Source organism: Pristis pectinata, chromosome 19, assembly GCF_009764475.1.
Source record: "Pristis pectinata isolate sPriPec2 chromosome 19, sPriPec2.1.pri, whole genome shotgun sequence".
Lineage (NCBI taxonomy): Eukaryota > Metazoa > Chordata > Chondrichthyes > Rhinopristiformes > Pristidae > Pristis > Pristis pectinata.
The window spans coordinates 4,092,438-4,107,367 of NC_067423.1; the positions used below are offsets into that span (position 1 = coordinate 4,092,438).

General features: G+C 39.6%; 1 protein-coding gene across 5 annotated transcripts in view; it reads left to right on the forward strand.

Annotated features, from left to right (window-relative positions):
- The window catches only part of sephs1 (selenophosphate synthetase 1), a 59,505-nt gene that overhangs the window by 26,846 nt on the left and 17,729 nt on the right, over positions 1-14,930 (forward strand). For all 5 annotated transcript variants that reach the window (XM_052033750.1, XM_052033751.1, XM_052033748.1 and 2 more), the window contains 2 exons: positions 5,220-5,323; positions 10,324-10,431. In XM_052033750.1, the coding sequence (XP_051889710.1) occupies positions 5,220-5,323; positions 10,324-10,431 (212 nt within the window). The remainder of the gene's footprint in view (positions 1-5,219; positions 5,324-10,323; positions 10,432-14,930) is intronic.

Consider the following 14,930-nt stretch of genomic DNA (forward strand, 5'->3'; position numbering starts at 1 on the left):
TCGTTGTAAATTAGTCCTCTGGTACATGCCTAGTTGCTTTTTAAAAGATATTCTGGCGTCTGCTTCTACTATACTTTCAAGTGGTGTATTCCAAGTCCTAAAAATCCTCTGAAGAAATTTCTTAATTCCAACAACACTCCCTACCCTGCTCCCTTTTCTCCCTATATCTTTCTTGCTCTGAGGGGAACAACATTGCAGTTCCAATCTCTCCACCAAACTGAACTGTCCTATCTCTGATTTAATCTTGGATAGTCCATTTCTGTACTATTTCCAAAGTGACTTTGCCTCCTTTCAGAAAATGTAGAGTCCATGATAACATGCAATACTCTATCCCCACCTCATTGATATGTAAAGGTACAATACAACTTAATTTTACATTCCATGTCTCCCCCCACCCCCACTGTTTAAGATAACTTGTACCATTCTGCCATTTCAACTTACTATGCCACCTTAAAAGAATTGTGAACATGTACATCCTGTTACCTTCATTCCCCTTAGAGATAGAAAAGGTTTGATTATACTATTTCTCCACAGTGTTACTCCCAAAATATATATTGCAATGCTAAATGCATTGGCATTGAATTATATCTGCCCATTTTACCAACCGATTTTTATCCTTGAAATCCATGTCTATCCTGTTGACTATTTACTGTATTGCCCATGAACAAGATAACATTAGACTTCAGTAGGGCCCAGACAGAAGTCTATTTTTATAGTTTTCCTTCAATGGCAACACCTTGACTTTTAAGATAAGAACATAAGAATTAGAGTAAGTCATTTGACTTGCCCCTTATTCTGAATGTGTCCTGAGATTGTAGATCCCTCATCCAGGAGAAATGTCCTCCTTGCATCTGGCCTGTTAAGCCCAAGAGAGATCTCTAGAGTTTGATGTATAGTCCCAGTCTATACATGTCTTCTAGTATGGTACACCTGTTATCGCTGGAACCAGTATAATGAGTTTTCACTGCATTCGCTCTATAGTATGGAGACCAAAGCTACAGTGGCATGCAAAAGTTTGGGCATCCCTGGTCAAAATTTCTGCTACTGTGAATAGTTAAGTGAGTATAAGATGAACTGATCTCCAAAAGTCATAAAGTTAAAGATGAAACATTCTTTTCAACATTTTAAGCAAGATTAGTGTATTATTTTTGTTTTGTACAATTTTAGAGTGAAAAAAGGAAAAGAGCACCATGCAAAAGTTTGGGCACCCCAAGAGATTTGAGCTCTCAGATAAGTTTTACCTAGGTCTCAGACCTTCATTAGCTTGTTAGGGCTATGGCTTGTTCACAGTCATCGTTAGGAAAGGCCAGGTGATACAAATTTCAAAGCTTTATAAATACCCTGACTCCTCAAACTTTGTCCCAACAATCAGCAGCCATGGGCTCCTCTAAGCAGCTGCCTAGCACTCTGAAAATTAAAATAAATGATGCCCACAAAGCAGGAGAAGGCTATAAGAAGATAGCAAAGCGTTTTCAGGTAGCCGTTTCCTCAGTTCGTAATGTAATTAAGAAATGGCAGTTAACAGGAACGGTGGAGGTCAAGTTGAGGTCTGGAAGACCAAGGAAACTTTCCAAGAGAACCACTTGTAGGATTGCTAGAAAGGCAAATCAAAACCCCCGTTTGACTGCAAAAGACCTTCAGGAAGATTTAGCAGACTCTGGAGTGGTGGTGCACTGTTCTACTGTGCAGCGACACATGCACAAATATGACCTTCATATTTGTCATCAGAAGAAAACCTTCCCTGCATCCTCATGACAAAACTCAGCATCAGAAGTTTGCAGAGGAACATCTAAACAAGCCTGATGCATTTAGGAAACAAGTCCTGTGGACTGATGGAGTTAAAATAGAACTTTTTGGCTGCAGTGAGCAAAGGTATGTTTGGAGAAAAAAGGGTGCAGAATTTCATGAAAAGAATACCTCTCCAACTGTTAAGTACGGGGGTGGATCGATCATGCTTTGGGCTTGTGTTCCAGCCAGTGGCACAAGGAACATTCCCCTCATAGAGGGAAGAATGAATTCAATTAACTACCAGGAATGAGTAAGGTGCCACTAGATAAAATTAAAAACGCTTGGGAACAAGATTTGCAGATGTCAATTTCGGAGGAAACTTGGTTGTGCTAGTCATTCTCTCCTTCAATTTAAAGTGGTCCATAGAGCTCACTTGTCTAAAGATAAACTATCCCGTTTTTATTCTGATATGTCTCCTTACTGTGATAAATGCAATAACGGAGAGGCTTCCTTAATTCACATTTTGGATGTGTCAGAGTCTTAAAAAATATTGGACAGAGGTCTTTCATACTTTTTCTGTACTTTTTAAAATAAATTTTAAACTTAATCCCAAATAGTGCAGTCAAAGGATTGTTGGAGAAAAAGATATAACTTTGAAGGCTTCTGATTTACATATTCTGGCTCTTATTTCTCTTATAGCCAGGAGAGCAGTATTGCTTAAATGGATGGAAGCTACTCCACCTACGCATGTTCAATGGTTACGGGATTTTATGTCATATTTGAATCTAGAGAAGATTCGCTGTTCAGTTTTTGAATCTAACTTAGACTTTAAAACCCTGTGGGTACCCTTTTTGAATTATTTTCAAAATTTCTGATTTGGGGACTAAAACGCAAATATTGGCTGACACTGTTACATTTTCTAAGGTTTTTCCTTGCTGCTGCTTCTATCTAACAGCTTCAGGTTTTGGTAGTGGGGGTAGATTTTTTTTGTAATAAAATATTTCAATTTTTTTCCTTCCTTTATTAACTAACTACTATATGTGATTATTGATTTAGAGTATTGTAATCCTAAGTACGATTTAACACAATGTATTCAGTAGTATTTTTACTCGATGCATGTACTCTGTATTTTTTTCATGGATTTAATAAAAATATTGTAAAGAAAAAGAATACCAGCAAATTCTGGAAGGAAACATCACACTGTCTGTTTTAAAAAAAAGCAGCTGAAGATGAAAGAGGATGGCTTCTACAACAGGATAACTGTCCTAAAAACACCTCAAAATCCACAATGGACAACCTCAAGAGGCACAGGCTGGTTTTGCCATGGCCCTCACAGTCCCCCATCATCGAAAGTCTGTGGATAGACCTCAAAAGAGCAGTGCATGCAAGACAGCCCAAGAATCTCACAGAGCTGGAAGCCTTTTGCAAGGAAGAATGGGCGAAAATCCCCCAAACAAGAATTGAAAGACTCTTAGCTGGCTACAGCAAGCGTTTACAAGCTGTGATACTTGCCAAAGGGGGTGTTACTAAGTATTGACCGTGCAGGGTGCCCAAACTTTTGCCTTGGGCCCTTTTCCTTTTTTGTTATTTTGAAACTGTAAAAGATGGAAATAAAAAAATAATCTTGCTTAAAATATTAAAGAAATGTGTCATGTTTAACTTTATGCCTTTTGGAAATCAGGTCACCTTTTACTCGCTTAGCTATTCACAGTAACAGAAATTTTGACTGGGGTGCCCAAACTTTTGCATGCCACTGTATATACAATATTTCATGTACAGTTTTGCCAAGATTCTAAACCACTTCAATAAGACTTCTTTACTCCTGAGTTTACATTAAGTTCAAGCTTATTGTCACAGGGTATAAACGCAATGAAAATTAGCTTTTTTGTAGCACCAGTACAGTACATTACATGAGAAACACAAGTTAACATAAATTAACATAAAGACGTTAGTGCAAGTTGCAAGGGAGAAAAATGTAGTTCGAGGTAGTGTTAAGGTTTTATACAGGTTGGTTCAAAAACCTGACGGCAGTGGGGAAGAAGCTGTTGTTGAACCTTGAGGTGTGCGTCTTTCTGTACCTCCTGTCTGATGACAGCATTGAGAAGAGGGCCTGGTCCGGATGGCGGGGGTCCTTGCAGATGGACCCTCGGTGACATCCTGAAACATTGTCTCTTGTAGATAGTGGGGAATCCTCTCATAAATGCTAACATGCGATTTGCCCTCTTCTTCACTTGCTGCACCTACTTGCTGGCCTTCAGCAACTTCCGTTCAAGCACACTAAGGTTTCTTTGAAGATCAGTGTTATGCAGTCTCTTGGCCATTTAACGAATACTCTGGTTATATTCTATCTTCCACATTATATTCTATCTGTTCTCACCCACTTACTCAGCTTGTCAGTTTCAATTACAGCTTTGCATTCTCTTCTATACTTGCAATCCCAAAATTACAAACTTGTAATCATGATGATCAACCTCCTGTGTCTTCCAAAAATTGAAATGGACCACATCCACTGGTTCCACCTTATCTATTCTACATTGATAGATTGGTAAAACATGATATTCCTTACATAAATTTATACTGGCTCTGTTCAATACTCTTATATTTATCCAGGTATTCTATTATTACATTCTTCATAATAGATTCCAGCATTTTCATTATAGCCTATTTTTAATTAGAATAAAGTTACAACTAAAACAAGATTTACCTTTTTAGATTGCAGTGTTTTGTGTTCATGTGATAGGTGTAAAAAAAATTAAATAACAACAGAAATTAGATTATGGGATCATGAACTAAAATGTGAGATCTGGAAGTGTTTTTTCACTTTGTTGAATTCAAGTTGTTTTGCCATTCTGTCATTCTCCCACTTGTAATTATTTTTTTTTGGCCTGGAGAGTGGAAGAATGGCCAACAACTAATCCTGTCAGTGTTCTCAAACTCTTTACCTGTTCATAGGTTATCCTGTCTTATACCACCTAGCTACCAGACCTATGTCATGGTTTTGTTTTCCACAGATGGTAAGGCTAATGTCAGGAAGAAGGAAGATGTAATCAAGCCTTTGCATATCAGGATTTCATGACGTTAAATATTATGTTTTGCAGCTGGCTTTTTTAAAATACTGCAGCAATTTGAACCGTGTAGCAAACCTTGTAGAGCAGTTCTGCTGCATAAAGTTGGTAATATTGTTTTTGCTTTCTTAGAGGTGTGTTGGGTAAATGATTGTTGAATAAGCAGCAAAAACAATTCATTGGCTGTAATACGTTTTGAATGGCATTATCTGATTGCAAATTTCCTGTTGGTTTCTGTTATGCTTTTGATTGAAGTGCTTAATTCTTTTGCCACATAATAAGTGTCTTGTATAACTAGCTAACATTCTATTTTTCCTCAGTGTTTCAAATTTAGTTCATTTGCGATATAACTTAATTTGCTGTTATACTTTGCTCTAACTTTCTTTGAGGTGTTTCTTATTAATATGCATTTGTTAATGTTTTCAGGTATTGGGATGGATACATGCGTTATTCCCTTAAGACATGGCGGTCTTTCTCTGGTTCAGACGACTGATTATTTTTATCCTATTGTTGATGATCCTTATATGATGGTGAGAATATTTTAATGTATTTGTCAACAGTAAAAAGATTTGTTTAACTTGTTAGACATAATGCAAACATTTACTGTTTAATGTACATGGTAGAAAATACTTCTGCATTTCTAATAAAATTTAATATCATGTATTATTTAGATGTCTTGTGCTTTTGCTTTAACATTTTCAACACCATAATTATAAGCAGTTTTGTTGCATTGCTTTGTCCTTCAGAAACTGGCCAGCCCAGGCAATGGTAATGAGCACTGAGGACTCCCACTTGCAGTACATCTGTGCCCTTGCCCCAGCGCTGCTTCTAAGTGGTGGTCAGCTGATCAGCTGAGGGAGGACATGAATTGGAAGGTTTCTGTGTCCTCTGATCCTTTGCTATGAGACTTCATAGCGTCCTCTCTGCGCCAATTTTTCCTAACTCTTTACTGATGTGCAGTCACTGGAGATGGTGGTGGAGGGATTGGTATGTTATCTGAAAGATATGGTTCTGTGTTACTGGCTGCATCCAGGTGTTGGTTGCCTACTCTGGGAACAACCTTCTCAAATTTGCTATGTTAGCTGGCTCAAGTTGGCTTTACTTCCACATGTTAGAACCTGATCCCTGTTGGATCATCTAGTTATATTCTTGTGCTTTATCATAATGTTTGGCTACAATTGAGTGAGTTACTAAGTTATTTCAGAGGCTGTTAAGGATCAAGAACATTACTGATCATGTAGAATAAGCCTGGAGAGGATAGCAGATTTTCTTCTGTTATGGAAAGAAGTTATGGTAACAAATCCCCATGGTTTCACAGTTACCATTATTGCTTCATTTATATTTAATTAACTTAATCAATATTCCCCACCTGCCATGGTAAAATTTGAACGTCTCTGAATCATGTCCAGACCTCCTGGATTATATATATTCCAGTAACCGAGCATTTACGGTATCAGTAACTGCAGACTTTCCCACTACTATTCATTGTTAGTTTTCATTGGGCCAAGGCACAATAAATAAAAATGTTGCTTGTTCCTTTGAGTGGAGATCTTGATGAATTATTGAAAAACAATGCATTATCAATTCTCTGAGGTTCTGGAAAGGCTTTAATTAGGATTCCAATCTAAAAGTTGAAATTTTTTGTATCTTTCTGAAATCTTAGGCTTTAGTCAATATAGATCAGTCCCTAAAGATTCTCTGTACTGCTTTCATAGCTTGGAAATTGGCAATATCTGGAAGGTTATGGTTTTAAGTCTCACTCCAAAACTAGTATAGGGCTGTTCTGTTTCCATTAGCTGGAGAGTCTAGACTTAGAGGTCATGGTCTCAGGATAGGTGGTGTCATCCATTTGTGACAGGGATGAGAGGTTTTTTGGAATTCCCTACTTCAGAGGGTTGCAGACATGCTTGCTGAATGTGTTCAAGGCTGAGATTAACAGTTCATTTAAAGGAATTACAAGATCTGGGAAATGGGCAGAAAAATGGACATGTGGCACAGTATTTTAGAACATAGAACATTACAGTACAGGCTCTTCGGCCCACAACGTTGTGCCAACATTTTATCCTGCTCTAAGATCTATCTAACCTTTCCCTCCCACATAGTCCTCCATTTCTCTGTCATTCATGTGTCTATCTAAGAGTCTCGTAAATGTCCCTGATGTATCTGCCCCACAACCTTTGCTGGCAGTGTGTTCCACGCACCCACCACTCTGTGTTTTTAAAAGAGGAAGTACTTACCCCTGACATCCCCCTATACCTTCCTCCAATCACCTTAAAATTATGCCCTCTCGTGTTAGCCATTGTCGCCCTGGGAAAAAGTGTCTGACTGTCCACTCGATTTATGCCTCTTATCATCTTGTACACCTCTATCAAGTCACCTCTCATCCTCCTCCTCTCCAAAGAGAAAAGCCCTAGCTCACTCAACCTATCCTCATAAGACATGCTCTCCAATCCAGGCAGCATCCTGGTAAATCTCCTCTACACCCTCTGAAGCTTCCACGTCCTTTCTATAATGAGGCGACCAGAACTGAACACAATACTCCAAGTATGGTCTGACTAGAGTTTTATAGAGCTATAACATTACCTCACATCTCTTGAATGCAATACCCTGACCAACACTCCATACGCCTTCTTAACAACCCTATTGACCTGCGCAGCAACCTTGAGGAATCTATGGACGCAGACCCTAAGATCCCTGTTCCTCCACACTGCTAAGAGTCCTGCCATTAACCTTGTATTCTGCCTTAATTTGATCTCCTGAAGTGTATCACTTCACACTTTTCTGTTGAACGCCATCTGCCACTTCTCAGCCCAGCTTTGCATTCTATCAATATCCTGTTGTAATCTACAGCAACCTTCTACCCTATCCACAACACCACCAACCTTTGTATCATCAGCAAACTTACTAACCCACCCTTCCACATCCTCATCCAAATCATTTATAAAAATCACACAGAGCAGGGGTCCCAGAACAGGTCCCTGCGGAACACCACTGGACACCGACCTCCAGGCAGAATACGCTACATCTACTACCACCTACGAGTGAGCCAATTCTGAATCCACACAGCCAAGTTTCCCTAGATCCCATATCTCCTGACTTTCTGAATGAGCCTTCCATGAGGAACCTTATCAAGTGCCTTACTAAAATCCATGTACACCACATCCACTGCTTTACCTTCATCAATGTGCTTTGTCACATCCTGAAAGAATTCAATCAGGCTCGTGAGGCACGACCTGCCCCTCACAAAGCCATGCTGACTGTCCCTAATCAGCCTATGCTTCTCCAAATGCCCATAAATCCTGTCTCTAAGAACCTTCTCCAGTAATTTGCTCACCACTGAAGTTAGACTCACTGGTCTGTAAATTCCCAGGGTTATCCCTACTCTCTTTCTTAAACAAAGGAACAACAGTTGCCACCCTTTGTTTACCCTATTTTGTTCTTGACATTTTTTTTTTGATTTCAGGTTTGAATTTGGTCTTTGACTTCTTTATCCTGTTTTCAAAACATTGCCACTACATATTACGCCTATATAAGAATTGCCACCAAATAATCACCTGCCAGTTATAGTTAGGCTAAAATATCATTATGCAACTTGCTAGAGAATTTATGATATTAGTGTACAATTGTTTACATAGAACCAGCATTGTCACTTGAACAGCATGTTGAATGCTTGAAGTTGTATTTCTGAGGAGAAAATTAATCTATGGTTACTGTAACTGCTCTTGCTCTTCCTCCTTTCTGCTACACCCCTGAGCTGAAATGCAAGTCCTTTAACAAAGCTGCAAATCTGGAAACTGAATACAAGTTGCTTGACTGCCAGTGGTTTACTCAATGTTATCTCCTGTGGTGGTTTGAATCTGTATCTTTCTGCTAGAACCCAACCCTCATTGCTTGGTAGCAAGCTTTTGAACTGACAGGCTCAAACAAAAGGCATAGGATGATTTATTTAGGAGTGCCAAGAAACTGGGTACAAATGCATATGTAATGATGCCTGTGTGCCAAACAGGTTACATATGTGGGGATTGGTATGTTGGGGGTTGGCAGGTGAGAGGTTTTGGTTATGTGGGAGAAATCAATGATGGTTCAAATGAGGAAAAAGTCTAGTGCTCTCTTGTCCAGCTTTGTGGGCGCTCCATGGCAACTGGAGATTTTGGGTTTCTCCCAGTATAAAGAGCATTGATCACTTCACCAATACAGTATTACATGGAAAATGGTGACATGCAAGTCTGGAACGAACCTATAGCTTAAATGTTATTACGGTGCACATGGTGGTCTTGGAAACTACAGGCAGTTGTGAAGTTATGGAGGCCATGGTGTTGCTGCAGTTGGTGCTGCTGCCTCAGCTGCACAAACCTGGGTTCCATTCCAACCTCGGATGCTATGCATTCTGCCCATGAGTTTCCTCCCATATCCAAAATACATTTTGGTATGTTAATTAACCACTAAATTTTTTCCTTTGGTATTGAAATGTTGGGGAGCTGCAAGTGCACTGGTAATATGGGAGAAATCGATGACATTTCAGATACAGGTGAAGTCTAGTGCAACTTTAAGTGGCAATGAGGTTCAGAAGGGAAAGCTGATGGGCACGTAAGAGTAGGTTGTAGGGCTACAGGGAAATAGGGCAAGGGAATTGGACTGATGGGATTGCTGTGCTTGGGACTGGCATAGACAATCGGTTAGATGGCATCCTCTGCCATTTGTGATTTTCTGTTGTGATTGTAGCAGGTTTTTGGCTTCTCGACTCCTTAGAAGTGCACAGGTGTGTCACAGATTGCTCAGAGGTTAGGGAGGTATTTCCTGAAGGCTTGCAAAAAGCCTCTTGCTTTTATATTTGTGTCCTGTGTCCAAAAGCTGAGAATAACCCACCACATTAACTGAATTGTGGTGAAAGTGAAATCCCCTGTAGCTTTTGGGGCATTTCCACATTGCTCATTCTTTCCAGTAGTTCTGAATATTTTGCCACCGACATTTGGATGAACCTAGTGGGACAGAGTGTGCTGTTACTTCGAATGCTGGTTATTGTTGACTGTCACATCTACAGTTATCAATTTCAAATGAAACCACCCTAACATAGGAGCTCCTTCTTTAGGGGTACCTTATATGGATTGATGTTTATTTTGTAGTATTTTAATGTATACTGCCTGTTCTTCATATGCATTCTAGTTTTGTACCCTGCAGTTCTTTTTATGCTTCTAAACTTATAATAAGGAGTCCATTAAAATTGCTTTGCAGCGTGTGAAAAATTAATGACACATCTGATCATCAAGAGTCTGAGGTCTTGACATTGAATTAGAATTTGAACATGGGTGACCATAAACCAACTCTAGGTTTGCATTTACATGCACTTAGATTCATTCTAATTGGAATTCACATTGATATGTCTAATAATATTTGGATATTTTTACTCACTTTTGAGATTTTATCTAATTGCATAGTTTTCCTTTTGGAATATTCCTTTAATTTTACATTCCTTGAGCATGCCTGTGTTCTGATCCTTGTCTTTCCTTCCTTCCCCTCATCCTTTTTGCAGGGTCGTATTGCGTGTGCCAATGTTCTAAGTGATCTTTATGCCATGGGTGTCACAGAGTGTGACAATATGTTGATGCTGCTTGGAGTCAGCAATAAAATGACAGATAAGGTAAGCCACAATATTAATAAACACATCCAAGTAGTCTGAATAACATGGCTTTATATATTTTTAAAAATCCACACAATTCCAATGCCAGTGTAATGGTAGATTTTTCTGTTAATCCACTTTTGCTTTCAGATAATTTTTGTTCAAAGTTTTAAAGACAGTTATATTTACCAGAGAATTATATGGAATAGTACAAAGAAAATTGCAATTTTAAATCTGTGTACAAAAATTCTGGGAAGTCCCTATTTGTTTAATATCTGTAAAGCAAACAAGGAGTCACAACTTGGGCTTAAACTCTTTAGTTCTGAAGAAGGATAAGAATCCAAAATCTCTCTGCAATTGGAAACATAGATCACTTCCCATATCTTACAATTCAACCTCCTTGGTGAAGGTAGACTTTGATGATGAAATCCACCATAACCTTCAGTGTCCCAGTACAGCCTTTGTTGATCAAGGAAAAGGATGTCTGAAGGTCAAGACCATGGATCTGGCATGAAAATGAGATCTATTTGGCAGCAGTGGTACTTGGCCTTCCACATCCTTAAACCTGGATTACCTACATCTTGTAAGATACCACCAGTGCCATCTCCACAAAGTGTTACAAATTCACTAGGAGGATAAGTGACCTGCTGCTACCTTCCTCTTCCAGACTACTGATCCCAGCACTTGACACCTTATTTACACTCGGTTGGTTTTGTTTAGCAGGCCATATCAGTCATGTGTTCGACACCAATTTCCTGAAACTCATTATTCCGAGCTTTGTTATAGGAAGAGATTACCAGGTGAACAGAGAAAAAAAATTCAAAGATGTGCTCAAAGCCTGTTTGGGAAAAAATACAACATTCCCACTGACTTTTGGGAGTCCCTAGCGTATGATTGCTCAAAATGGAGAAGGAACATACTGGTTGGTATTGGGAGTTTAGAGTCCGTGCATTGGGAGCATGAGCAATCCCGGTGTAAATGGCAGAAGGAGTGCAGTATTTCACAAACTCTTCACCTACTTGCCCTATCAGGAACCCAATGTGTGACAGAGTCTGCAGTTCCCACATTGGTGTCATTAACCACCTCAGAGCCCACAAAACTGGATTGGAAGCAAGTCATCTTGAACCCATAGGACTGCTTAAGAAGATGTTCCCAGTTTTTTTTCTGTTTATGTAAAGTGTTTTGCTGAGTTGTTGCAACATAAAATGTGATTGAGACCACAATTAAGACACATGGGATCCATGGAGACATAGTAGATTGGATTCAAAATTGGCATGGCCATAGAGGACAGGATAGTGGCAAAAGGGTGTTATTCTGACTGAAGGTCTGTGGCAAGTAGTGGTCTGCAAGGATCATTGCTGGGAGTTCTGTTATTTGTGATGTGTGTATGATTTGGACTGAAATATAGGTGGGCTGATTAATAAGTTTGCAGATGACACAAAAATTGTCAGTGGTGGATAGTGAGGAAGATTGTCAAAGAGTTCAGCAGGATGTAGACCAGAGGGAAATGTGGGCAGAGAAATGCCAGATGGAGTTTAATTCGGACAAGTGTGCAATGTTGCACTTTTTAGGAGGTCAAATTTAAGAGGCAAGTGTACAATAAATGGGAGGATCCTTGCAAGCACTAATGTACAGAGGAATCTTGGGGTACGTCCATTGCTCCCTGAAAGTGGCAACACAAGTAGATAGGGTGCTAAGGAAGGTGTATGGCATACTTGTCTACATCAGTTGGGGCGTTGACTTTTAAAGTTGGGAAGTCATGTTGCAGCTCTATAGAACTTTAGTTGGGCCACATTTAAGAGGCATTTAGACAAGCACATGAACAGGCAGGGAATGGAGAAATATAGAACTTGCAGGTAGATGGGAATAGTTTGGATTGGCATCATGGGCTGAAGGGCCTGATTCTGTGCTATACTGCTTTGTGTTCTATGTACTTTCTCCCAGTTCAGGTAATAGTACCACAGCAGCCACTTACACATTGAACACTTTCATGTAATTGAGGTGGCAGAAAAGTGCCATTGGAGTTGGTACTGCAGTTCAGCAATTATCTTACTCCAACTATGTAATTACAGTTTACAGTTCATAGGTTATTTATGAAAAACAGAATGCTGTAAAACTCAGATAATTCACTGTCCTTTTACTTGCAAATCTCAATGGTTTGGCATCCGGCTCCCCAGGGCCCTGTTTCATACATTCCCTAAACTCACCTGATGCACTGAAAATTTTATTATATTAATGTGCAACATACAAAAAAAATTGGGTTGGGGTATTAATAGGAGTAACGTCCAATATTCTGGAATATCTGCAAAATTACGGGATTTTTGCTGTACTGTGATTTTGTGTTACAGCAGGCAGAGACTGAAGTTTTCCAAGCAAGGGTACTGATTCCAGGCCACCTTGTACTCACCTAAACATGTTTTGCATGTTTTGATCAGCACACAGAGCAAGTTAATTTGGATGCAGGTGATGCCAGATTCAAATTTACTCCAGGCAGAAATATCAACTTGCTACTAATAATAGAAATGCTATATGTAATCACTTTCAGCAACTTGAGGTTGGGTTTTAATTGTTATAAAACTATTTGATATAATTAATTTGTAGAATTATGTACAGACTGTGTACCTACTTCTGTGGCCAAGAGCGAGACTCCAGAATGGTGTGTGGCCCCCTAGTGCCAGGGTCAGGAATGTTTTGGAGCAAGAACAGCCAGTACAGAACCCATTGGTACTAACAACATAAGTAGAAAGAGGGATGTGCAAAGCTAATATGGGGAATTGGGCAGAATGTTCAAAAGCAGGACCTCTGTCATAATCTCTGGATTACTCCCTGTGCCATGTGCTAGTGATGGTAGGAATAGGACAGATGAGTGTGTGGCTAAAGAGCTGGTGGTAGACGGAGGGCTTTAGGTAGTTGGATCACTGGGATCACTTCTGGGGTAGGTAGGACCTGTCATTGAAGGCAGGGCGTTGGTTTTGTCTATATGGGCTTTAATAAGGTATTTGACAAGGTCTCTCATGGTAGGCAGGTCTAAAGGTTGAGGTACATGGGATCTGAGGTGAGCTGGCTATTTGGATCCAAAATTGGATTGATGATGGGAGGCAGAATGTACACATAAAAGTCTGATCAGTGGTGTACCACGGATTGGTGCCGGAACCCCTGTTATATATCATCTATATTCATGACTTGGATGTGAATGTAGGAGTTATGACTAGTAAATCTGTAGGTAATATGAAAGTTGGTTTTCGTGTGGGTAGTTAAGAAGGTTGTTTAAGGCTACAGCCGGATATAGATCAGATGGAAAGTTGGATGGAGTGGTGGCAGGTGGAATTTAATCCCAACAGGTGTGAAGTCAAATACCTGTGCAGTATATGCGAGGGTGCTCAAGAATGTTGGTGAACACAGGAACCTTAGGTTCTTCTATAGTTTTCTGAAGGTGGCAACACAGGTAGATGAGGTGGTGAAGAAGGCATATATGGCATGCTTGCCTTCATAGGTCAGGGCATAGACTATAAAAATTGGGAAGGTATGTTGCAACTTTAAACGCTGGTTAGACCACAGTGCAGTGTTGTGTGCAGTTCTGTTTGCCAAACTATAGGAAGGATGTGAGTGTGCTAGAGGAGCTTCACAAGGATGTGGCCTGCTTTAGCGAACTTTAGATTGGCTAAGCTGGGCTTTTCCTAGAGCAAAGGAGGCTGAGGGGTGATCTGATAGAGGGACGTAAAATTATGAGAGTAGATGCTCAGAATCTTCACCATGGTAGGGGTATCAAAAACAAGAGGGCATAGGTTTAAGGTGAGAGGAATAGTTCTAAAGGGAATTTGAGGGGAGATGGTGTTGGAATCAGACGCTACGGTTGAAACATGTAGACAGACACTTGAATAGGCAAGGGGTAGAAGGATAATGACCTAACGCAGGTAGGTGGACAAAAAGAATGGTATGGATATGGTGGGCCAAAGGGCCTGTTTCTGTGCTGTACAACTCTGAATCTATGACTCTGTGGATGCCTTGCGGTAAGTGAAATGATTCAAGCAGTTAATTTAGATAATCCAAGTGTGGAGCCTTGTAGATTGCATACAGTTTGTTGCTTTTAACTTGTATACATGTAAGATCATGGATATTAATAGAACTTGGTTTTCTGATCGAAGGTTAATCAACTAATGAAGCAAGGCAATCAAATACAGCCGTTTTTAAATCTCGAGACCCATCAACTTCAGACACAATAAAATGGGGAGTCAGAAATAGAACATTTTTCAATTATTTGGATTGCCAGAACCCAATGAATACACATTGGGCAGCAATGGGATGTGTTTGAGATTATTTCTTGCATGTATTGTGGAGAGTAGTGAGAGGTTATTCTACCTCTGATTTTGGATACTGTCAGATGCTGGTTCCATGTCCTGAAGTAGGAACATTCATTTTAAGTGTTTTCTGAAAGATTGTTTCAAGAAATAATAAAAAAAAATTGACTTTTTAAAAACAAAATGTATCTGGTATTTGACATGATTTACTTGTGCAGTAAT